This window comes from Diabrotica virgifera, chromosome 2 (genome assembly GCF_917563875.1).
Source record: "Diabrotica virgifera virgifera chromosome 2, PGI_DIABVI_V3a".
Classification (NCBI taxonomy): Eukaryota; Metazoa; Arthropoda; class Insecta; order Coleoptera; family Chrysomelidae; genus Diabrotica; species Diabrotica virgifera.
The window spans coordinates 282709978-282737791 of NC_065444.1; the positions used below are offsets into that span (position 1 = coordinate 282709978).

General features: G+C 33.4%; 1 protein-coding gene across 1 annotated transcript in view; it reads right to left on the bottom strand.

Moving 5' to 3' along the window:
- Positions 1-711: 711 nt before the first annotated feature.
- LOC126879927 (glutathione hydrolase 1 proenzyme-like) overlaps positions 712-27814 on the bottom strand; it is a 64513-nt gene continuing 37410 nt past the window's right edge. Inside the window, exons 2-9 of the mRNA XM_050643278.1 lie at positions 22873-23028; positions 20436-20659; positions 12781-12976; positions 10540-10740; positions 8092-8326; positions 6115-6305; positions 2666-2906; positions 712-870 (exon numbers count right to left, since the gene is read on the bottom strand). Of these exons, the coding sequence (XP_050499235.1) occupies positions 736-870; positions 2666-2906; positions 6115-6305; positions 8092-8326; positions 10540-10740; positions 12781-12976; positions 20436-20659; positions 22873-23028 (1579 nt within the window). The 3' untranslated portion in view covers positions 712-735. The remainder of the gene's footprint in view (positions 871-2665; positions 2907-6114; positions 6306-8091; positions 8327-10539; positions 10741-12780; positions 12977-20435; positions 20660-22872; positions 23029-27814) is intronic.

Below are 27814 nucleotides of genomic sequence, written 5' to 3' on the forward strand. Positions count from 1 at the left end.
TTTACCTCCAAACCACAGCTGCCATATCGGATATTTTTGACATGTCATTTGAACATCCAATCAGAACAAAGTTATAATGCGCATGCGCCGGGCTGATAGGTTTTAACATATAAAAAAATCACCCTCTATCGCCGGTAAAGAAGTATAACTTCAAAAATAAGTTTGATCTGCCACTATGTTATCGAACACCCTGTAACTAATTTTGTAACGTGAAGCTCAAAGTTGGCTACAATTTTTGTTATTAACTTTTATCGCTATCCATTACTATAACGGATCTACGGAGCTTTACCCTACTAATCATTCACCCTGTATAATAGCAGTTAAATATTGCATCGTTAGCTAGTTCTAAGCTATTCTGAAAATGTTAGGTACCTAGGTAGCCTAGAACTATTTTTAAAATGGAATAAAAAATTTGCGGAGCCCGTGACACAGACCAAGCCAAGTATACATATAAAAACGTTTTAAAAATATCCTTGACGTGGTACCTACCACCATGTGTCAATAGACTTTTTATTTGGATCAAAAGTCTTACTCAATGCATTAGTTTTAATTAAAATAAAAATAGGTATTATTGGATCAATAAAATAATTATTGATGTAGGTATATAATTTTTAATCGAAAGAAAATTGAAAAGGAATATTTAGCGAAAACACGATTAATTCGTGAAAATACTAAAGTCACCTTTAAAAGCCAAGTCTGATGACAAATAATTTCTTCAGCATTTTAAAACTAAGTTTAAAAGCAAGAATTTACCTTTGTTTTATATCCTTCTTCATAAATAACTTTCATCGGGAATAACTGATGATGTAATCTCATTTCATTTACTGCAGTAGACAAATCTTTTCCGAACCATAAATGTTTTATAATCGTCTGTAAAAGAAAATTTAATATTAAAATTATGCAGTAGGTACATAATTATGTGTAAGAAGTGATTAGGTTATGTGAGACCGGTCTCTTTTAGCAAGTAAAATCCCATAAGAAATCATTCATCTATCTATCTATAAGCGAGGTTCCTACAGCCTCAGCCGCTTCTCGCATTTCGACCGCAATAGCTTTCTGTCCATCCATTCGTCGTCTTTGAAGGTCTATCTCTCATTATGTGCCGTACATTTTCTTCCCAGGCAACTAAAGACTTTCCCCTTCTTCGTCTTTGTTGTGGTATGTAATTTAAAGCTTTCTTTGGCCATATATCTTCATTCATTCGTTTCACGTGATTATACCTCACTATTTGTCTCGTTTCAATTCTATATACATACTCTGGAATATACAGTATTTGGCCTCCTTCTAATAACTTCATTCCTGATGTGATCTTTTTTGGATATACCACACGCTCTCCTTAAATAATCCATTTCTACTGCTTCAATTCTTTTTCTATCTTTTTTCGTGATCTGCCAAACTTCTTGGATAGATTGTCAATTTCGTTTTTTGTGTTATATCTTTAGACCATAGTAGAGAGCTTAGAAGGTTTACCGCTTTTTTTGCCCTGTTGCGTTCTGTTTTCGATGTCTCTTTTGATAGTGTTCTTTAGATATTGTAGATCCGAGATATTTATATTCTTTAGATGCTTTTGTGATTGTAATTTCTAACTCTGGATATTCTTCATTATCCCCTATTTTAATTTTAAGATACTCTGTCTTTGACATATTCATATTGAGGCCTCATTTTTCATATTCTTTCTTTAGTTTTCTAAACATGTAATCCATGTCTTCCTCATCATTCACTACGACTACCTGATTATCTACGAAAAACAAAGTTATTAGACATTTTCCACCGTCTATGTCTATTAAAAGTCTAAAATAGTCAAGCAGAGCTGATTGATCTTATACGACTGGTTGAAAACGAAACTCAAATATTTGGTCTGCAATTAAACATATCAAAGACAAAGATCATGATAGTGGATGGACTACATAACAATCATCCATACATAACCACAATTGACCGGTTTGAGGTTATGAGCTCTTACTTATATCTGGGATCATTAATCACAAACACAGGGTCACTACAGAAAGAAATAAATCGTAGATTTGATCTAGCAAAAGTTGTCACAGCAAAATGACCACAATATAGAAGGACTGTCAAATTTCAAAAGCGTAAAGATGAGGTTAATCAACGGCTTAATATTACCAATACTGACCTACGGATGTGAATCTTGGACCCTGAGAAAATCGGAAAGAAGAAAGATAAATGCAACTGAAATGTTCCGTTGGAGACGAATGCTACGAAATCCTTGGACCGACCATAGGACGAATAATTCAATTTTAAGAGAGCTAAAAGTTAGCCAACGACTCTCCAGTAAAGTCCATCTCCAACAATTAAAATACTTTGGACATGTTATGAGAGCAAACACAGAAAACATGAAAAGACTCGATATATAAGGAAAGGTGGAAGGCCGAAGATCACGAAGAAGATCCCCAACAAAATGGTTCGATCAAATTACAGGCATATGCAAAAGACCTATACATGAGTTAAAAGAAATGACCAGAGACAGAGATCTTTGGAGACGGACAAAACACGACATCACGTCGACCAATACACTCCCTCCGGGGGGTCCGGATTGAAGAGAGAGCGAGAGAGAGTATCATACAATATTTATCTGAGTATAAGTTGTATTTTAATTATTTGCTCTGTATTAAATTAATAGAATATAATAAAATATAGCACTTACAAGAGCGTTTGCTGTCGTTATTTTGCTACCACCGGCTCCGCCTATTACCATAATTACATTTTTCTTTTCATCTAGAACGATGACAGGAACCATTGAGGACATTGGTCGTTTGCCAGGTTTGATAAAATTCGTTGCTGCAGGGGGTAAACCAAAACCATTTACAGCATTCGGTTGGGAAAAATCATCCATGCTATCATTTAAAATTATACCTGTGCTGTTTGATTGAAATCCAGCTCCCCATCTGAAATTGTTGATAATGTTATTGGTCATATTATTATTACTAACCACTATGGAAATCGAAAATCTAAATAAACTTATTTTAAAAATTAGTTAAAATCACGATTTAAAATCTATTTGCACGAGCTCTGAATGAGGCAAAAGAAACGCTTGCTTCACACATTAAGAATTTTGACGGTCCGATGGTTGAAATGTACATAGTGGCTCGAGCAATCATATGGAATCTTTCTCCCTTCACCGCTTGAAACGGTTGGTGAAGGAAGAAAGATTCGATATGATTGCTCGAGCTACTATGTAGATTTCAATCATCGCCATCGTACGTTCAAAATTCTTAGTGCGTATTTCGAGCGTTACACTTCTTTGAAATAGCTTTATTCAAACCAACAATCTTACAATACTTTTACAACTTTACCAAACTGATCACTATAATCTTCAAATACTGGAATACAACTGTTTTCAAAATGTCAAATAATACATATGTGTATACAGGGTGGTCCTTAAGTAATTGTACAAAAAGAAACAGTAGATTCTACACTCTAAAATATTACGATTTAACCCAACTTACTTTAATAAAATGTTGATATTAAGAAAGATACAGGGTGGTAAATTAAACTTTTTTTTATTTATTATTGAATATTTCCTGACAGGTATGAGATAACAACGTGAAATTTGGTATGTGGGGGTTTTTTGGGTCAAAAAAACTAAATTCCCTACCAAAAATTATGTATTGCCCAGAGGGCGCCACATACGCCTTTCAGCACTCATTTATTACGTTCATTTTTTTTATCCTTCACTCTGTATAATTTTAATATTGAAATTTTTATTCTCCTATTAGTTTTACTTAAAAAGGGTATACTTCTTTCATCTCCATAAACTCAACCGTTTTCGAGATAAACGCATTTTAAATCTGCGATACACCATCATTTTTAACATATCATTACAGTTACACCCGAAAAATAACTTAAAACCATTGTAATTGTGCCAGTTCTCAAATTTATGTCATTGCATCGCAAATTCCATTTGAAGAAATTTGCGATACATTTTTGGATAATTTTATGGTATTAAGTTATTTTTCGAGTGGAACTACATACAATGATATTATGCTAAAAATGATGGTGTATCGCAGATTTAAAATGCGTTTATCTCGAAAACGGTTGAGTTTAGGGATATGAAAGAAGTATACCTTTTTTAAGTAAAACTAATAGGAGAATAAACATTTTAATGTAAAAATTATACAGAGTGAAGGATAAAAAAAATGAACGTAATAAATGAGTGCTGAAAGGCGTATGTGGCGCCCTCTGGGCAATACATAATTTTTGGTAGGGAATTTAGTTTTCTCGACCCAAAAAACCCCCACATACCAAATTTCATGTTGTTATCTCATACCTGTCAGGAAATATTCAATAATAAATAAAAAAAGTTTAATTTACCACCCTGTATCTTTCTTAATATCAACATTTTATTAAAGTAAGTTGGGTTAAATCGTAATATTTTAGAGTATAGAATCTACTGTTTCTTTTTGTACAATTACTTAAGGACCACCCTGTATAGATTTTCTGACGTTCTAGACGTCACCAGACATTTCTGGGTTATTTCATGACATCAAGAACATTCTAGTACGTGACTACTTCTTTCACGTCAAAGGACTTTTTCTATATAGAATCAATATATGGAACTGCCGTAACATTGCTCCCTCTTTTATAGTTATTCGCCTCCAATAACTGGTCTATCAGGGTCTGGTTGAAGCCATCAGGGTGGATCAGTTATGGTGGATCATGGTGGATCATGATATGGGACGATATGAACTACCTTGGGTTTACTTCTAGCTGAAAACTGTATGCGGTAGACTAGATCGTTGATTTTATTCAAGACGGTGTACGGGTCTTCCCAGTTTCGTTGAAGTTTCGGACAAAGTCTTTTCTTGCGTGTGGGATTGTATAACCATAACCATACTCTTTCGAAAATTATCCCAGTAGCATGCATATCGAGCCTGAACTTAGCTTTATCAATTTGGAGCTTAAAACATTTACGAGCAAATTCATAGACTTTTTCTAATTTCTCTCTTAAATTTTCGATGTACGTCAGGGATGAACGTTCTTCTTCGCAGGAAGGCAATCTTCCGAAAATAAGATCTTAAGGAAGCTTCATTTCTCTTCCGGTGATCATCATCGATGGAGAATAACCGGTTGCTTCATGTTCGGAACTTCTAAACACACTCTTTCATGTTCGTCTGTTGTTTTGTTCTGCGACGTATTTCTTCGTTTGGGGTTTAGTCTTTCAGGGAAACACCCAACATCTGACGCTCGTTAGTCCTCTGAGTTACGCGAATCTTGTTCACTACCTTTTTTGTGAGTGTTAATGTTTCGGCTCCATAAGTGAGTACAGGCAACAAACACTGGTCAAAGATTTTCCTTTTGAGGCATATGGGTGAGTCCGATTTAAATATATAGTTCAGTTTAACTTAACCAACGCCACCCAGGCTAATCCTATGCGACGTGGGAGCTCGTACGCCTAGTTATCTCTTCCCAACCGAATTTCATGTCCCAAGTAAGTACTTGGGACATGAAATTGGGACAAGTAAGTATTTATAAGTATAAGATGCGGTCTGCTCAATATCCATTCCATCAACAATATTACGATTTAACACCAGATTAGTCATTATTTCCGTCCTGTTGATGTTAATCTTTAGTCCGACCTCTAAGGAAGCGTAATATAATTTCTGGATCTGGATAAAACGCTAACGACCACTTATTGGTAATAAAAAAAACCTAATAGAGGAGTCTGCAGAATACAACAACAAACCATTGGCACTGACATTTGTGGACTATGAAAGGCATTCGATACTATAAGCCAGCAGAAAATGTTAAAAGTATTGACAGAATGACGAATAGACTATCGCTACACTAGCATGATCAAATATATCTACCAAAAGGCAACGGCTAGCGTAAGACTGTCTGAACAATAAACAAAGAAATTCTGTATACAGGGAGAAGTACGGCAAGGAGACACCATCTCACCAAAGCTATTCACAACCCTTTTAGAACACACTTTTAAGAAGGCAGATTTAAACGAATGTGGTATCAACATAAATGGAGAGATGCTCACTCATTTGAGATTCGCAGATGACATCGTCCTTATAGCCGATCGTATGGATGATGCAATAATAATGTTGAACAAATTATGTATAAAAATAACTACACACAAATACTTACATAAAATTAATTGTGCTAGTCACAGCTACAGCATCTCCTTGAGGAGATAAAACTGAAATATGTGAAGTACCGTGATCTTGCTGAAAATTTGTAGAAGCTCCATAATAGAAAGGATCTTGTGAGGTCTCGTTATCTTTAATTAATTTTCTTGTAGCTTCAGTAAACTTCGCCGACGTAAGGTTTTTTAGTATCTGCAAAGAAGAATTTTAGAAAATAGAAAAAAGGCAAGAAAAGGCAAGGAAATAGAAAAGTAGTAATACTCTTAATGGCCCAATAAAGATTTTAATATTTAACTTTTTAATAAATTTTGTGATACCTCCTTAGAGTTGAGGACTTTGTTAAATAGTAATAAGACAAATAAGCGAAAGGCCACACGGGCGATAATTTACGGCGCCGTAAGAGCAGTAAACCCATTGGTTGACTAACTCCTCCACCAATTGTAGATGAAATAGGAGTTAGTCAACCAATGCCTCGTCAGGTTTACTGCTCTTATGGCGCCGCAAATTATCGTCCGTGTGGTCTTAGCCTAAGTGAGAAGGTAATCGATAAGAATAGAGAGATACATAATATGCTTCATCGACCTGAAAAAGGTCGATGTTTGACAGAATCCAAAGAAAGGACGTATGGAAGACACTAAAAAAAGGGGAGTTGACAGGCACATAATAGAAGTAATAAAGGATATGTACAAAAATAATACCAATACAGTAAGAACCAATAACGAGGAATCCAGAGAATTTACTACAAGTCAAGGCATCTCACAGGGATGCGTGTTGAGTCCACTGCTATTCTCAGTGGTACTGAATGAAGCAACAAAGAAAGCTAAGACAAGAATGAGAAAACTAACAGTAGGATACTGGCAAATGGAACAGACTCAACTATCGGAGCTACTATTTGCAGACGACATGGTATTGATAGCAGAAGACAGAGAAGACTTACAGAACAATCTTGAAATTCTAGATCAAACAAATATGAAAATTAGTACAAAGAAAACAATAACAATGATCATTTCAAATACGAGGAAGACACACGCAATAGAAGTAGACGGGAAACAACTAGAGCAAGTGGAATATGTTAAATACCTAGGAGTAATAATTGAAGCAAATGGTAGACAAGACATGAAAATAAACGAGAGAATGGGACGAACAGGAAGCTTATTTAACACTATGAAAAAAACATTTTTGGGGAAAAAAGATACCGGAGAAAGTAAAAAACGCCAGTCGTTAAAAACTAAACGTATAGTGATAAGTAAAGAGTAAAGTAATGAAATTTAATTACCTAGGAGTAAAGATCACTAGTGACAGGAATATTAGAACAGATACCACAACGCAAGCAGCAAAAGCAGCAAGAGTAAGTGGTTGCCTCTGAGAAATCATATGGAGAAACAAATATCTAACCACGGAAATCAAAATAAAAGTATACAAGACAACAGTAAGACCAATCCTAACAATGTAGCGGAGACAAGGACCGATACAAGAAAGACGAAACAAAAAATCAACAATATCGAAATGAAAGTATGAAGATCAATAGCGGGCATACCTATCATTAAGAGACAGATAAAGCAACAGAAGTAAATGCGAACAATGCAAAATTCAAAGCATTAACAGGTGGATAAAAACAAAAAAAAAACTATAACGAACATGTAAATCAAATGGGACCAGTAGTACCGGTGCTAGGTTATAAGGAGCCTGCCTGCAAAACTGGCATAGACGCCCTTCGGTTTTTTAAAATTAGTATTTTGTATGACACTAGCAGAAAAAAGCTCATTATGGCGCCCCCTAAACAACGGCGTCTGCCTGCAGTGTATCACTTGCAGGCTCGTTATCGCCGTCCCTGGAGATCAGATAGATTCGCGAACATCTGTAAAACAACAAGCCGTATAGCAGAAGATCCGTTGGAAGGCCTCCGAAAAGGTGGAAAGACGATGTACAGTCAACAACAGCTGAAACCGAATAAGAAGAAAATGGCGTACAAACTTACCGGTGTAAAGTCAAAGAAATCTGGATCCGCAAACTTTGTTCGTTTGGCGTATGCAAACTTAAAACTCTCAACTATCCTCTGATTTGTTAATACTGAATCAGGTTTGGTAACATCTATGAATCCGCTTAAGAGATCTAAAATGTAGTTTAAGATGTTTCCACTAGCTGGTAAAGGTGAAGACACGACAGTATGGTTTTTGAAAACCGTGCTTATAACTGGTTTTTTCCACAGGGGTCTGTAATAAAAATATACATTTGATTGATTAAATAATCAAAATACATGTTAATTAATTGCCATTTTTGGACTGTATAATTCTACACTTATCCAAGAAAATAACGCACCACCCCCTTAAAAATGGGTAATTTTTGATGTCTCGAATTTCCTAAACCTATTGGCCGATTTAAGTCATTTTTAATATCGCACCTCCACTCAAATAGTATTACCACTCAAAAAAATAAAAACAGCTCTATTGTACCAATAGTTCATTAAAACTACAAAATCTTATCACAAAAAGTGTTACGTTTATAATTGAATTGTGCAAGGCATTTGTCCATCTAAGATGTGTATAAAGCGTTGTTTGTCGAGTGAAGACAGTTTATGTGATTACTTTATTCAAAACAATCTGCGTCTATGCAACAGGTTTAAAACTTAAAAGGACAAAAACATTGTATTTGAAATGTTCATTTAAAGATGGAGTTATTACAAATAAAATGATATCTTTGGATGGTGAAATAATTTTGAAAAGCAATATGTAGTTTTAAATACCTAGGATCGGCATTACAGAGTAATGGAGAAATAGATGGAGATGCATGCAGTAGAATTAGAGCCGGATAGATGAAGTGGAAGGAAGCGAGTGGTATTTTGTGTGACAGAAAAGTTTCAATGAAGCTAAAGGGAAAATTCGATAAAACAGCCATAAAACTGGCTATGATGTACGGAACTGAATGTTGGGCAGTGAAAAAGAAAGAGGAACAACTAATGCATGTGGCGGAAACGAGAATGCTTAGATGGATGAGTGGAGTGACAAAAAAGGATAAAATTAAAAATGAGTATATTAGGGGAAGTCTAGGTGTGGCACCAATTGATGCCAAAATGAGAGAGCATAGGTTAAGATGGGTTGGTCATGTTCAACGTCGAGACTTTAATCACCCAATATGAAGAATTGCTGAAGTGCATATTCCTGGAAAGAGTAGGAGAGGGAGACCAAAGAAGACCTGAAGGGAGACGATTAGGCAGGACATGTTGGTAAAGAGGATTAATATTGATATGACCCAAGATAGAAGTGTATGGAGAAATGCAATTAGGGAAGCCGACCCCTCATAGGGATAATGCAAACAGAATTATGATGGCTGGATATGAACTTATACAGAGTGAGTCTGTAATTTGGAATAAATTCAATATCTCAAATACTAATTGTTTTTTTGAAAATTGCTCAGACCCGTCGATTAGTATTTCAAATTGTCCTTTTTGGCATACAAATAATAATGTATACAAATAATAATGTATACAAATAATAATGTATACAGGGTGTCCCAATTTAGCGATATGACGTCATCGTTGATTTTCTTAAATGGCAACACTGTCATTTTGATAGCTATTTTGATAGGGTGTGTAAAGTTCTATATAATGGCAAAATTTTAAATTTTTATTTCCAGCATTTACAAGATAATAAAAAATAACAAAGTTATGAAAAACAAGTAATCAAATAATAATTGAATTTAATTATTTCAATTGAGCAAATGCTCATAATGTTGCCCATTGACTATTTGACAATAATTGAGGGCAACATTATGAGGATTTGTTTAATTAAAATAATTAAATTCTATTATTATTTGATTACTTGTTTTTCATAACTTTGTTATTTTTTATTATCTTGTAAATGGTAGAGAATAAAAATTTGAAATTTTGCAGGTATGTATAACTTTACACACCCTATCAAAATAGCTATCAAAATGACAGTGTTGCCATTTAAGAAAATCAACGATGACGTCATATCTCTAAATTGTTACACCCTGTATATGTATGTATACATTATTATTGTATGTAAAAAATGACAATTTGAAATACTAATCGACGGGTATGAGCATTTTTCAAAAAAAAACAATTAGTATTTGAATTATTGAATTTATTCCAAATTACAGCCAAAACTTTGTTATTTTTTATTATCTTGTAAATGGTAGAGAATAAAAATTTGATATTTTGCAGTGATGTATAACTTTACACACCCTATCAAAATAGCTATCAAAATGATAGTATTGCCATTTAAGAAAATCAACGATGACGTCATATCTCTAAATTGGACACCCTGTATACATTATTATTGTATGCCAAAAAGGACAATTTGAAATACTAATCGACGGGTCTGAGCATTTTTCAAAAAAACGATTAGTATTTGAAATATTGAATTTATTCCAAATTACAGATTCACTCTGTATATAATATACATACCTGTAATTATTCATATCTTCGATAGTTATTATTCCTCCCTTATCTGCAATATCTTTTACAAATGCTGCTGTAAGTGAACCGTTGTGTAATGCGTCACCCCCTTCTTTAGCGATTATTTCCAAAGTTTTTGCCATTCTTGGTCTCTTGAAATATTGACCTATTTTATATGTATCATTAGTCTTCTTATCAAAGAATGTGTCCCTGTAAAAATTTTATTAATTATACACTAAAACGAATAAAAATATTGGATATTTGAAATTAACGTGTGAAATAAAATTTTTTGTGCTGCCCCCAGTGTTATAGAAATAGGATTTCTTTACCGAATGCGATGTTTTAATGTATCATACAAATGGTATAATCGGTTTTAAATTTAATATGGGCTATATGCTGGCCAATATAATTTTTAAATTGAATCTCATCAAGGTAAGTATTCACTATTCTACCGACATGAAGACCTGCGTCATGGTGCATTAACACGAATTTGCTATCCAATATTGCTGACAAATGACAAAACATTATCTTCTAAAATGTTTTTATTGTACATAACAGCTCTCATTCACCCAATCACCCCCACAAATTCGTTATCTACTTTCCAAGTAATACCACTCCATAGCACTATAATATGCCGCAACCACCAAAATTAACACTCCGTATGAGGTTACATCTGGCATACCGTTCACCATATGGAAGCAAGATTTACAAAACTTCGTCTACAGAAGAGTTGGTGAACAGTATGTCAGTTGTATGCAATATTATGCATATTATGCATTTTGTCCGTGAGTATATTATGAATTCATGAGAAAAAAAAATGGTTTGAATCCCTCTTCATTCACTGTCCAAAAAGAAGAACGCCAAATTATGCCAGGACTTCCACCTATAAGTCTATTAAATAACATTCTGAAGCTTTTCTTGCGAATCATATAGAACAGAATATACAGAAGATGTGACGAGGCCACTGGTCAAGAACAATTTGGTTTCAGGAAAGGTATGGGGACACGAGAAGCAATATTCTGTCTTCAAACTCTGACACGAAGGCTCTGGCTATTTGTCTGTTTTATAGATTTTGAAAAAGTGTTCGACCGGGTGCAGCACAGGACCTTGATAGAAAGATTGGACGACATCTGAGTCGACAAGAGATTCTAAAATAATAGAGCCTATTTATTGGAATCAGACAGTAATCATAAAGACAAATGGTAATACGTCAAGGCAAATTGAAATACGAGGTGTCAGACAGGGTTATGCGCTATAACCGATACTGTTTGACGTCTATCTACGGTAATATTTGCGAACCCTTTATCGTACTCGTCAGAAGGAATCAGGATAAACGGTCAAAGAGTAAATAACATCCGCTAGACAGATGACACGGTATTAATGACTGATTTAGACCGTAGTCTGCAGATACTGATAAATAGGGTTACCGAGAGTTATGTGAAAAAATGGGCATGAAGATCAATACTGCGAAAACCAAAGTTATGAAAATATCTAGGAACAAAAAGTTACCCCTTCCAATATATGTGAACCACCAACAGCTTGAATACGTAAACCAATACAAATATCTCGGTTGCCGGTTCAACAATCAACTTGATTATAAACAAGAAGTACCTAAGGGCGAGGATAGAGGTAGCCCGACACGGGTTTATGAAAAATCAAAAGCTTATTTTGTAACAGTAGCATTAATATTAGCCTTATATGTCGTTTTCTGCTTTGCTATGTGTGGTCAATACTTTTGTATGGAACGGATACCTGGACACTCAACATAAGACTGATGAACAAGTTAGAAGCCTTTAAACTCTGGTTTTATAGAAGAATCTTGAAAATCCCTTAGACAACCCATACCACCAACAAAAATGTTCTGAGGAGAATAGGTACAGATAGGGAACTGCTACTAATCATTGAAGTCAGAAAAGTTAGCTACCTGGGACACATAATGGGAAACGAAAAGTTCCGTCTCGCGTAACTGATCGTCCAGGGTAAGATTGAAGCAAAACGGGGTCCCGGTAGGCGACATATTTCATGGCTTAGAAATATCACAGACTGGACCGGCCTTGATTCAACATCTTGGTTTAGAGCCGCGTTGGACATATACAGATTTGCGAGTGTAGTCGCTAACCTCCACTAAAGGAGAAAGCACCACAAGAAGAAGATGAGTGGAAGGACTACTATATGAATAATATAATAAATAAATATTCCTGATACTGCACTGAAAGGTGAAAAAATAAAATATTTAAAGAATGTTCTTACCTCATAACAGGGTCATTCCATAGTAATTGTTTTCTCATAATAAATCTAGAATGTAAGTGTTTGGTTACATATTGTCCATTTTTGCAGATATCGATTGTGGGCTGGATTAAATCCTTCCATGGAAGACCACCACCAAACCTTTTGTATAGTTCCCAATATCCCCTAAGTTCACCAGGTACTGCTACGGATTTTCCTCCTATAAAAACCATTAAAATGATTTTAGAGAAAAATAATTAAGAAGCTACATCAGCGCGTCATCAATTTTTTTTCGAAAGTTCTGCAAACTTTCAACTGTGCGTCGGCAGTACAACAGTGACAATACTTCAAAAACGAATTTAACAATAATGATTATAACTTGTAGGCGAGCTAAATGTTGTCAAGTCAGTCAAGTTCGATTTCTTGTTATAGATAATCGATTTTTAGTAGTTCCAATGTGACACAAAATCTAGGCATAGGATAAAAAAGTATTTTTGAAGAAAGTGTATTTTTTTGTTCTTCTTAATGGCGGTACAGGCTCGTTTTTGTAATATTTTATTTAGTTATAGAGTAATTTCCACATACTTACATATTTCTCAAATTGGGCTCTATACCGCCATTTTTTACTATATTACGAATATGTGTGCCAAATATCTCCACAAAATATTCAAAGTTAAAGCTTCAATCTTGGAACGCTTTTCCGCGCGCTGATGTTGCCTCTTAAATAAGAAACCAGAACAATAAATGGGTTTATTGTAAAAGTCTCTTGTATTCTCTCTCGCCCACGCATGGAGCTCAGTTTCACCTGACTAATCCAATAATCATGGAAAAAGCTATGACTCGCTATGTTTGCTTTGCTTGTTTAACTCTTCTTCTTTACGTGCCATCTCCGCGAAGAAGGTTGGCAATCATAATTGCTATTCTAACTTTTGACACTACATCCCAAAAGAGTTCAGTTGAGCAGCATCCAAATCGTTCTCTGAGGTGTCTCAGCCAGGACATTTTTCTTCTACCTATGCTGCGCCTTCCTTGAATCTTTTCCTACATTGTTAATTTTAGAAATCCATATCTGTCACCATGTTTTATATGATCCAGATATTCTATTGTAGTTTTCTTATTTTGATGGAATCCAGTATCTCCCTGCTGTTCTCTATTCTTCTTAGTACCTCTTCATTGTTATTCTATCTGTCTAGGAGATTCTCAACATGCTTCGAGATGTCAACATTTCAAAATGTCTTCTATGTGCAAACTTTTATATGGTCTAGTTTTTGTTGTGCAAGATTAAAAACAATAATTTAAAACAAGCTGAAAATGCGAGCATTATCATAACGAAAACATTGTTTATTTACGTATGTTAATTCATAATATGGAAAATTTGCTATTATGAAAAGTTGTTCAGAATTAAAAATTATGTTTTAATGTGCAATTATATCATTCTAATTTAAATGTGAATTATAAAGGTACTTTACTCTTGATCGAAATTCATATTTTTTAGCTTTTAGCTTTTTTACATCAATAGCTTTTTATGAAGAATAACTTTTCTTCATCAAACTAAAAATAAAAGAGTTATAAAAGAAAATGTTGTTGGTATCCATAATTTAAGAAAAATCTTTTGCCAATTCGACAAAAAAATAGTCACTAAATACTTAGTTAATAATTACTAATTATTAAGAAAATTACAAGCATTAAAAACAAATTAAATTAAAAAGATTAAAATTAAAAACAAAAAATTACCTACTAAAATCACTAGCCAGTTGTGTCCGAGTTTAGCGAACCGACTATAATAACAATTTTCATTTCATAACAAATGGAACAGTCCATTTATCATTAGGTAGTCCCATTAAAGGGGAGGCCGTATACTCGTATAAACCTTTGTAAAGTTATTAGTAAATTATTGCTTTCAAAATATACTAAAATTGTATTTTTGAACATATTATTTACTTTATGTAATAATTAAATTCACTATCAAATGTCATTGATTCTTTATTAATACATACTTAATTTAAAATTTAGTTTGACATTCACGAAATGTCAAACTCAAATGTAAATAACCTATGCTTTGCTTAACAAATTCAGATTAAAAAAACTAGCCTACTTACTATAACCGATTTCAGCTGACGTAGTGTGTCGGCGGAAAATAAAAGGATTGTGACGTCACATTTTAGACTTTGAGGTCGATTATCTCGAAGACGGTTAGAGATATCGAAATGCCGTTTTCAGATTTGGATTCAGAAAACAAAACTACATAAGAATCCATCAATAAATCTACTCTAAGTATTGAAGAAGCGACGACGCAATAACACACAGACTTTGCGAATTTATAAACGAAAAGTTTTCGTTGAAAAATGAGATTGCATAATTACACTCTGGACCAAAATTAACCGGCCACCTTAAAAATAGATTATTTTTGATGTCTTGTATCTCCTAAACCTGTTGTCCGATTTAAGTGATTTTTTTAATATGTTATAGCCTTATTCCTTGACAATATCGTTATATTAATATTGTTGCTAAACACGTAAATTTTCATTGTATATCGGGTGTACGAATCAAACTGTGTTTTTTTCTTAAAGTTTGCATCATCCTGTGGAATATTCTAGCATTTGTAGAATACTGAAATTAAAACCTAACTATAGCCTCATGCTTTCTCAACATCTTGTTGTTTGATTGATTCGCTTATGTTGGATAATAAAAAAGTTAGGGTCTTTAACAACTAGACATACAATACAGGGTGTTGTTGAGACATGCACATGAAATTTAGTGAGTTTTAATACGTAGTTATTGCACATTTTTTTGGCATACAGCTAAGCATTTCATATTCACCATTGTATGTCAAAAAATATGCAATAACTACATCATAAAACCCACCAAATTGCATTTGCATGTCTCAACCGGTTTTAAAGCAATAAATAAATCGTCAGTTTGTCAGAACAATTTCAACACCCCCTATTTTGGAAACTAAGCATTTGCGGACCTAAGTTTATAAAGCAAACTGTTATTATTTTTTCATGCAGAATTACCCCTTAAACTTTGCCAAAATTTTTAAAAACACCCTGTATTGACAAACAACATGTCTAGTTGTTAAAGCCCCTAACTTTTTTATTATCCAACATAAGTGAATCAATCAAACAACAAGATGTTGAGAAAGCATGAGGCTATAGTTAGGTTTTAATTTCAGTATTCTACAAATGCTAGAATATTCCACAGGGCGATGCAAACTTTAAGAAAAAAACACAGTTTGATTCGTACACCCAGTATACAATGAATATTTACGTGTTTAGCAACAATATTATTATATCACGATATTGTCAAGGAATAAGGCTATAACATATTAAAAACATCACTTAAATCGGACAACAGGTTTAGGAGAAATAAGACATCAAAAATAACCCATTTTTTAGGTGGCCGGTTAATTCTGGTCCAGAGTGTATTAAGCAAAATTTGTTATATAGATTTTAATAAAATTTTGTGTACTTTTTTACTATATTATAAAGATTTAAAGATTTTCTAGGTGAATTATGAAGATAGGCGAACAGATCAGCAGGATGTCTCAACAACACAATCTGGAGAAACAAATACCTCACAAATATTCAAAATTACAGCCGCAATCTTGGAACGCATTTTTGCTACCTATTGATCGCTACTGTTTACTCTTAATCTCTGCCTTTTAAAATTAATAAGGCAAGGAGACGACGAATAATGGAAACGAAAGGGACTTTATAATTTAGCCATATTGTGAGTACAGGGAATCAACTTTCGTTGGAATTTTTTCCTAGGCGAATATACGCATTGTGACTGCATATTGTAGAGTCCCTTTCGTCTCCTTTTCTCGTCGTCTCCTTGCCTTATAAATTGTAAAAGGCAGAGATTAAGTATGTTACCAGAAAGTGGTTCCACGAGAATTTTCAGATTTATTGTTTAGATCTGGGACTTCTCATTCCCTTTAAAGATGTCGCTACCGCTACAGCGTCCGATACGCAGAATTATTTTTATAAATCTGCTTAAATAGACAGCTTGCTTTCGTTTCGATTCAGAGGTGTTCATGTAGCCCCACTGAAGAGGTCTGAAGAGGCCGAAACGGACGTATGCGGATAGTGGATCATCTCTGAACTGAACCATAAACCGTTTTTAATGTATATGTAACAATAAAACACTGAAAACCTTTGTTTTCTATACTTCCACAAAATTTATTACAACTATGTGACTACAGCTGTTTCGGCAGAGTGCCTTTCTCAAGTGATTTAGTTTACAATGTGTTTGCCTTTTTAAGGTCTTTAACTGAAGAGGTTGAGGAGTGGGAAGCTGTTTGTTTCGACTTGGTCATTCAGTATTATATCTGTATTTTTTAATTTATTAATTTCCATAGATTCTAATAAAGATAGCTTATGGCCTTTATTTTGAATATGCAGAATTCGAAACTCTTCATTAAACGAATGATTATGATCTAGAAGGTGAAGTGCATATGTAGAAGTGTCTGTTTTTTATTGTTGAAAGCCCTTTTGTGCCCTGCTATCCGTTTGTCAAAGGTTCTGCCAGTTTGACCGATGTAAGTTTTCGGACAGTCACCACAAGTTAGTTTGTAGACACCACCCTGTAGTTGTTTTCTCTTTCGGCTCTTATTTTTCTTAATATATTTGCTTAAGTTTTGCTATTAGTTCTGAAAGCTGGTGTTATTCCTTTCTTTTTTATGTATCTGGCTATTTTTGTTGTTATCTTGTCAGTATATGTGATGAGCAGAAGGTACTGGATTCTGTCTGTGGTGGTGGACAGACTAATTTCAGGGCTTTTTTATGGAGTTTTTCGTTTAAAATTTTATTAATCGTTTGTTCGTTATAGCCATTGTTTACTGCTATTTGTTTAATGATGTTCAGTTCTATTTCGAAGTTATTTTTTGACATGGGAATTTCTGTCAGTCTATGTATCATGCTATGGTAGGCTGCTAATTTGTGTTATATAGGATGAGAACTCATGTTTGTTGTGTAGTCGGGTAATTGTTACATCTAGAAAGTTTATAGACTTATTCTGTTCTGTTTCTATTGTAAACTCAATATTACTATGAAGTGAATTAATGTATGATAGAAATTGGCCAAGTTGCCTGTTAGTTCCTGTAAAGCATACTAGTATATCATCCACCCATATAAGAACGGTTTAAATACGGGATGTTTAGAAATTACTGTTTCAAGCTACATAGTTTATAAATATATCTGATAGCAATGGGCTTAGAGGATTACCCATAATAAGTCCTGCACTGTTGTTTGTGTATATTTGATTATTGAATTCAAAATAGTATTGACTTATGCAAATTTCAAGAAGGTGTAAAATTTCAGATGCAATGATCGGATTTGTACTATTATGGTCTAAAAGATTTTTAACAAGAACAAAAGTTTCTGTAGGAGGAACACTAGGAAAAAGATTTTTTACGTCAAATGAAATTAGTCTGGAGTTGTTGGGCAACTGAAAATGTTGTATTTTATTAACTAGTTCTAGTGTATTTTTTACGGTTAATTTAGGTGAAAATTTAGTGTATTCTGTAATAATATCTGACAGTTTTTTTGAAAGTTTATATGACGGAGCTCTATAAAAAGAAACTACAGGCCATATTGGGTGGTCAGGTTTGTGTAGTTTAATAAAAGAGTATAATTTAGGAGGTTGTGGGTTCATAATATTAAGGTATTTCTGTTCTTTTGGATTTAATATTGATTTTGAATTTTCAATAGCTAGTTTAATTTGTTTTCGGTATTTTTCTGTGGGGTCTTTGTTTAGTGTTATACTATTTTGGCTACTTAAAAATTCTATTGTTTTGTTATTATAGTCTCTTTTATCTATAGCAATAGTAGTGTTACCTTTGTCTACTTTTGTAAATATTATGTCATGTTTTATGGATTTATTTTTAATTGAAACGGCTATTTGGGTATATTTGTGGAGATACGTGGATGATATACTAGTATGCTTTACAGGAACTAACAGGCAACTTGACCAATTTCTATCATACATTAATTAACCTTTAACTACCCGCGTATCAAGTTATAACATAACTACACGCGTGGCGTACTTTGTACGCCACAAGAAAATACACTTAAAAACAGCGGATTTGTTTAATTTTTTTTGAAAAAATACACTTAGTTGTTTGTTATAAACCTTATTCGGCATCAGTGAATACTTGGAGTTCCTTTTCAGTAAGCCAATTGGGATTTATAACTGGAATCATGGAATAACTGGATTCCATGATAAATAAAATTACTAATAAAAAAATTTTTTAAATGTGATTTTTTACAGGAGAAAAAGTATTGTTTACAAAGAAAAATATATTTTTTGCCATAATGACTAAAAAACAATTAAAATATGTACTTATATTACGACTTATAGTAATATAATCCTGGGGTATATTGTCCACCACCGGAAACAACAAATAATAAAATGTAAATTACGATCTTTCCAGAACGCCGATTATAACGAAACTAAAACCAAATTGTAAAGCACATTCCAGTGATAGGTTAGAAAAATAAGCAAGGTCAAAAATTAAATTTTTAAATATATTTCCAGTAGAATTCTTATATCTGGCATACAAAGTACGCCAGCGCGTGTAGTTAAAGGTTAACTTCATACTAATATTGAGTTTACAATAGAAACAGAACAGAATAAGTCCATAAACTTTCTAGATGTAACAATTACCCGACTACACAATAAACATGAGTTCTCCGTATATCATAAACCTACCCATACTGACACAACTATACACAATTCATCATCCCATCCTACACAACACAAATTAGCAGCCCACCATAGCATGATACATAGACTGACAGAAATTCCAATGTCAAAAAATAACTTCGAAATAGAACTGAACATCATTAAACAAATAGCAGTAAACAATGGCTATAACGAACAAACGATTAATAAAATTTTAAACGAAAAGCTCCATAAGAAAGCCCTGAAATTAGTCTATCCACGACCACCACAGAAAGAACCCTGTACCTTCTGCTCTATCACATATACTGGCAAGATAACAACAAAAATAGCCAGATACATAAAAAAGAAAGGAATAACACCAGCTTTCAGAACTAATAAAAACTTAAGCAAATATATTAAGAAACATAAGAGCCGAAAGAGAAAACAACTACAGGGTGGTGTCTACAAACTAACTTGTGGTGACTGTCCGAAAACTTACATTGGTCAAACTGGCAGAACATTTGACAAACGGATAGCAGAACACAAAAGGGCTTTCAACTATTAAAACACAGACACTTCTACATACGCACTTCACCTTCTAGATCATAATCATTCGTTTAATGAAGAGTTTCAAATTCTGCATATTCAAAATAAAGGCCATAAGCTATCTTTATTAGAATCTATGGAAATTAATAAATTAAAAAATACAGATATAATTCTGAATGACCAACTCGAGACAAACAGCTCCCCACTCCTCAACCTCTTCAGTTAAAGACCTTAAAAAGGCAAACACATTGTTAACTAAATCACTTGAGAAAGGCACTCTGCCGAAACAGCTGTAGTCACATAGTTATAATAACTTTTGTGGAAGTATAGATAACAAACGTTTTCAGTGTTTTATTGTTAGATAAAATGAACTTCCATCAAGTAACGGTGGAATCCATTAATAATTATTATTTATGTTATTTGTATTATTTATTTGTGTGGATAGTGTGGTAATTGCCATATTTTACCTCTTAAAGAAGCGTTGGATGGTTGACCCAAGTACATGTCTTCTCTTGAAGCAGCAGGTGCTGTTTCCCTGGCATCCAATGCCCAGGTTTCTCCTGTTGTTTTATTATATAGCACCAGGAAGAATCCACCACCCAATCCCATACTTTCCGACAACATCACGCCTTCACAAAATAGTGTTGCAATAGTCGAATCGATGGCATTTCCACCTTTTTTCAATATGGATCTGAAATCAACAAAATGCTTTAATAATGTAAATCCCATACAGGCAGCAGAAATATTACAACAAAATATATACGCCAGTCAATGAGAACAAAAACAGGATGTTAATACACCTCCGAGTTCTATCCTTCTTCATGGACTTTAATGAAATTTTGGGAATAGTTTCTACTTATCTCCTAATTGAAAGTCTCCCTATATCCACCCCTTCTCGGGGTGGAAAATTTTTTTAGTCAAAATAACCACGGAAGAAGCTAGAGAACCTGATTCTAAGCAAAAACTGTTCTATAATTTTATTTTGAAAACTCAATACTTTGTGAGTTATTCATGGTTAAAAATTTGCTGTTTTCATTGAAAAATGTCACCTCTTCGGACAGTTTTTTTGCGAACAACTTAAAAATTTGCATTTAACGAAAAAAGAAAACTATATAAAACATTTTTATTATAAAATCTTCTAGTTGTAATACAAAAAAAGACATGGTAGGTGAATAGAAATTTTTTGGTGCATGCTCAAATCGGTGTGTTCAACTTAAAAAGAGAGATGGTTGATTTTAAGGGTATAATGCTACCAATATCTTTTGTAGTGCTTGAAAAGACCTTTAAAACGAATACTATTAAATTTCCATTACATTCAAACTATTAAGCGAGATATAGTGCAAAAAAAAGATGACTAATTTATTTTAAGATACAATGCGAAGTATATTTTAACCCCTCATTCACCAGATTTAAATGCATCGTTTTCCTTCTACAATACCTTTTATTATAGTCCTATTGTTATGTTCAAAAAGTTGAACGGATTTAAAATAAATGGTTTTTGAGAAAAATAAGATCAAATTACAGAGCGCATTTTTAAAGTATCTTAAAAAACTTCTTTTTCTCCATGTAACTCGAAAATGATAAAGAGATACAGTGATGAAAGAAAAAACAACATTGTTATCTGAAAAACTCTACATTTTTGTACTGTATCTTTTTTCGCACCTCTTTTTTTTTAGAAAGATTTTTAAGAAAATTTAAGAATGCGCTCTATAATTTGATCTTATTTTTCCGTCCAAGCCGTCCAACTTTTTGGACTAAATAACATTTTGGAAAAGAGCATTATAATAAAAGATATTTTAATAAATGATAAAGATGAGGGGTTAAACATTATTAAAAATCTTTACTGGCATCAACGTCAAAGATCAGGATTGGCCGGGACACTTCAGAAGAACTTCAAATACGAAGAGGAATAAGGCAGGGCTGCATTTTGTCTCCACTAATATTGATCATCTATTCTCAATTTGTTTTCAATAAAGCAGTGGATAATGTTCGATGTGGTATCAAAATGAATGGCGTCAATATTAATAATTTGAGATATGCGGATGACACGGTGTTAATTGCAAGCAATTACGAAGAACTTCAACATCTGATTAATCGAATTACCACAACGTGTGATGAATATGGACTGAAGCTAAACACCGCAAAGACCAAGGTGATGGTTGTCAGTAAGACGCCAATACAACCGAAAGTAGAAACAGCTTATGGTGAACAACTGGAAAGAACTAATAGTATCACCTATCTTGGTTGTAATCTCAATGAGAACTGGGACATGATCAAAGAAGTTAGAATAAAATACGTATAGAGAAGGCCAGAGCTGCATTCTTTAAGATAAAGAAACTCTTAGGTGGAAACAACATTACATTTAATCTGAAAATTAGATTAGTGAAATGTTATGTGTTATCTACTCTTTTGTACGGTGTCGAAGGTTTGACTTTAACGGACAAACTTCTTAAGAAACTGGAAGCCTTTGAAATCTGGGTGTATCGGAGAATCTTACGAATAAGTTGGGTGAATACAGTTCGTAACGAAGTTGTTTTGCATGGGAAAAGCCAAGGAAGTCGTCAGAACAGTTAAAAATCGAAAACTTGAATATTTTGGCCATGTTTTGTGACACCCATAGAGATATAATATACTCAATTTAATAATACAAGGCCAGGTAGACGGAAGAAGCAAGGGCAAGGTCAAAGAAGAACGTCATGGCTTAAAAACCTGAGAGAATAGTTTAACAGATCCTCTGCATCCCTTTTGCCGTCCCTTGCCGTCAACAAAATTACTATAGCCAATTTGGTAGCCAACGTTCGATAATCGAGCGCGGCACATGAAAAAGAAGAAGAAGACTATTCACAAAAGTCTTAAGATTATAAACAAATATGTTTAACATATTATATAAATTATTGTACTTACACCCCAATTTCTGCACAGCCATGACCACTGCTACCCACTGCGCCAACCCTTTTTCCTTCATACCTCTTGTTTATCACCAATACTACTACAACTATGACGATAACTATAACAGTCACGATCGCAGCACCTATTGTTAATCTTTTTGTTGAAGTTTTCCTGTAAGTAAAAGTAACCATAATTAAAAAAAGTGTCACTGAACTAGAAATAAACTTCTGGAGTATATTTTGTGGTAAATATCGCGCAAAAACTAACGTAGTAGTGGAAAACCAGGTAAACATATTTATTGTTTTAGGCCAGTTAGCCCAGTAAACGGACGAGTAATACGGCGATACCGTGTAATTTTCAGGGTCAGACCGAATTGCATGAAAATTTGGATTAAGATTCTACTTACCCTCCACTTCAAAGTTGAACTTGTACCGTTGGTTGCTTTTACTTAGAGGGTGACAGTCACCCCTTCTCGGGGGTGAAAAATCGCCCGTTTAAAATAAGCACGGAAATGGATAAATTGACTAATTCTAAACAACTTTTGTTCTATAGAGTTTTTTAAGTAAGTCAATATTTTTCGAGTTATTTGCGGTTGAAAATGTTTATTTTTTCAGGCGGTTTTTCGCAAATAATTAAAAAAGTAAACATTTTATCGAAAAAATATTATAAACAAAAATGTAGCTTATAAAAAAAATGTGTATCAGTAAAGTCTATAAACCGACTTTCGTCAAATTGCAAATTGAATATTTCAACGTGTAATAACCAAAAAATGAAGCACTTTTCTGGAAACCCCAATTAAAACTTTTTTAAAGTGTTTAAAAAATGCTTTATTTTTATTTTTTTTTAAGGTTTTAGCATCAAAACTAAGCGAGTTACAATCAAAATAAAGTTGGCTCCGCTTTTTTTGTTAAAAAATCGTGAAAATGTGCCATTTAGTACCCCAAATGAAATTAATCGTTACTGCTTTACAAACAATTTATGTACTTTACTTAGTAAACTTACTTACGCTTACAAACAATTTCGATTTATGGCAAAAATCACATATACGATATATCAGTACAATAAGTGTGACAAAACAAGTACCTATGTATTCTATGAATTGTCAGAAACTGTACTATTTTATTTGTAAATAATCATTAGTAAAATGGTAATAAGGGGACAAAAATAACTAAAATTATTCATTTGTTTTTTAATTTGTTGATAACTTCTCGTAAACCTGATATTATGTTTTGTTTAACGGAACAATACTTACCTACTTCAGTCGATGAAACAAAATGTTTGTGATAAAACATAAAATGTTATTTAAAGTGGTAATTTAAATTCTAATTATTTTATTATTAGGACCAGTTTGCAATAAAATGATATTAGCTGTCGACTAAATAAAACATAAATTGGGTTTTAAATGATTATCTTCTTTTCAATTGGCGGTCTTTTGCCATAAAAAGCTGCCGTCCTTTTGTACTAGATTGTTTTAAACGGCATACATATGTAAGGATTTATCGAGCAGCATATAGTAAAACATTAGTCCAAACTGCTGCAGTAACGATAAATCGTGACGTGCGTAGGAAAATTGGATGCTTCGCAGTACGCATTAGTTGAATCGTTCGCAAGTCACAGCTTCTATAAGATATCGTATCAACAGTCGTGTTTGAGCTACTGCTGGAACGCAAGTTGGAACGTGTTTAGGGTAGGGTCCAGATTAACCCCTGGCATCACGCGACATCAACCATGTTGGTTGGAATATTTAAAGGTAGGACCTTACATGGCAGAGTTTAGACGAAGTTTAAATATTCCAACCAACATGGTTGATTTGACGGGTAGCTCTTTTAGAACGACAGACTCAGTAAAACACAGATTAAAAATAAAATAAATATATTCAGGATATTTATATAAATTAAAATGTAATTCTGTCCTCGATGGACGTCTGCAAAAGAAAAATAAAATTATATGTATTATCATCAAAAGAAAATATCCTTACACTTCACTCCAGTGTAAGGCACAAACAGTCCGACAATCAAAATATTAATAAGTATACGGACATTCATACAACTCAGATCGGAGTTGTCGATAGCTGTTCACTCCACGGCTACCGTTCAATTACGAGCGGCGGATCTTTTCAAAACGGAGTTCCACCACTTAGGTTGTTCTGCCTGTTCACTACACTGGCTGGTCCGGGAGTTCAGAGCTGATCGCCTCAAGACTGATTCTCATTCTTCTCGTCCTCGTCCGGTAGTCTCCTTAAGTACGCTCTCGGTTACCCCACCTCGGATGTCTTGTAGAGGTGGAAATAAGTGGGGTATCGGGTTGCGAGGGTGTCGAAACGCTAACGGTTCTCTGCTGTCGATGTTATATCATTACAATGCCAGGGTTAACCTGGAAATATTTTTAACATCCTTTAAATTTTATAACATAATGTAACCTTGACAATTTTAAAACAACTTGAGGGTTTTTACCCGTATATTTTGCCGACTTAAAACATGTAAACCCGTGATAACACTGATGATGGAATATTGATTCCGAAAACGTTCTGATGTGATATAACCCTTTTTAGGGATTTTAAATATACCTTTTACAAGTTTTATTTTTTGTGATTTACGGTAGGTATACAGCCAGTTACAGGAATTTTTTCCTTGTGATATAGATAATAATCTGTCGTGTCGCCAATTTTTTTCGTTTTGTCTATTACAAAGCTCATTGATTAATTTACTTCAATAAAAATAATGCTGCCAAATTTTTAACATTTTGGGATAAATATATCTACCTAATTCCCATTTACTACTTATAAACGATTATCTCATTGGTGCCATAAAAAACAATTATCAATGTCTTCTTAATTTAGCTGAATTTTGTCATTTAATAAATACGTTCGTGTATATTATCATTCTAGACATATATTTATCCATTAAAGACAGATGTCTAAGTACTGAATTTGGGATGGGAACAACTAAATTGATAAAGTGGCCCTGAAATTTGCAAGTCGGCAGATGTCTTTAAATGAACTACTTAATTACATCATTACAAAACTGTGAATAGTAACTAATTTTGAAAAAGGTATATATTTGTATACAGTGCTTTTCAGATACAAAAACACGTCAAATAATACTTGAAGGGGGAGATATTATGCCATATTTAAGCTTGTCGGAAAAGACACCCTCTCACCCCCTGCATCATTACTTAATTTTTTTAAATTACTTCCACCTTTTTTTATTTGATATTTGAGGAGCAACTGAGCAAATAGCATTAAATCCAGTTTTAGACATTTTTTAAGTAAGTAAATAGTACAAAGTACATACCTACTTGGTTTAGTTCAATCTACATTGTGAACTATTCATTTTAGGCAATTTGCTTTAAATCCAATATGTATATTGCTATATGAATTATTTAAAACTAAACAAAAATGCATTTAATCCCATTTTGAGACAAAGCAAACTGACGTAAATCCATCATGTTTAACCAAAATGCAATAAATCCCTGAAAAAATATTTATTGGGAAGAAGAAGGCCTTATGGTATAAAGACATTCTAGAAAACCGAGAAGATGATATTGATAATGGAGGTGATGAAATTAAAAAGGAATGCGATTGTCTAGAAAATGATATAGATATACATATTTGAGAAGCTTTATTTTATAAACTAATAGTGTTTTCGTAAATTGGTGTTTTATTTTCGATACTTAGATATTTATTTATTTGGCAAAAAGACATAAATCCAACCAACAGTTCAGAAAAATGAAATAAATCCATTCATATGGAGAAAAATGCTATAAATCTACACAACGTTTAAGCAAATTAAGATAAATCCAACAAAATGAAAGAGTTAAAAATTGAAAACTCCGAAATTGATCACAAAACTCCAACTTACTGTTAAAAATAATGTTAATAATAAATTTCTATGGTCAATAAAAATTTACTTTTAACTAAGTTTAATTCAATTAGTTCTTTGTCGATAACTCACAATAATATTTATATTTGGATTTAAGTTGCTCCACATTTAGATTCTCCTCTTTGTACTGATTTCAAAAATGTATAACACGTGATGCTTAAAGTGATTAGTTTATGAGAAAAATAAATGCAAAAGCAAGAAAACTGGATTGAAAAAAATAATTTTTTTAGCTTGGTGTTACAGAGCATTTTACACATGTTCATGAAACCAGAACTTGCTATTTCAATGCGTCTTCTAATTTGTTTTGAGTGGTCTAGCTCAGGGGTCACCAATTAGTTTCCCTGAGGGTCCGTTCCGAAAACCTATATGTCACTTCCGGGGTCCGGATTTAATGCTGCCTGTGTCTGGTTGTTCTGATTCGGTTTCTTTGTGGATTCTTGTTAAGAAAAAATATGTCCTATAAACAAATCAGAAGGGTGCCGGTCGAAATTTTTGGACAGAAATTGTTTAACAATTTTTTTTAACAAATTCAAAACATCACCTTTTTTTGTCCCCGAAAATATGATTTTAGCATTTTTGGGTCATCTTATACAAAAAAGATATGTTATCAAAACTTGAAAGTTTTCAAGCATAGAAAATGCGTATTTTCGCATTTTTCAGATTTTAAATCGCTTAAAGCTCGAAAACTATCAACTTTTCAAAAATATGACAAGAGACCTTTTTTTGTTTAAAATCATTCAAAAAACCTAAAAATACATTTTTCGAGACAAAAAGGTAATTTTGAATTTGTTTAAAAAAATTGTTTCGCCCGGCACTGTCCTGATTTGTTTAAAGGGGACATTTTTGAACAGGAATCCGCAAAGAAATCGAGTTATATTGAGAAATATTTTTGATACGAAAGAGGCCTCACACATGGACTAATATGGAAATGAAAACTAATAATATCTATCTGATTATTTTTTGGTCACTGTAGACTTAAAGCTTTCCTGGTACAGTAAATATAAAAAATATAAATTCATCGTGTATTGTTTTGATGTTATTATCGGTATATTTTGAACATAGCAGTATAGGAATTT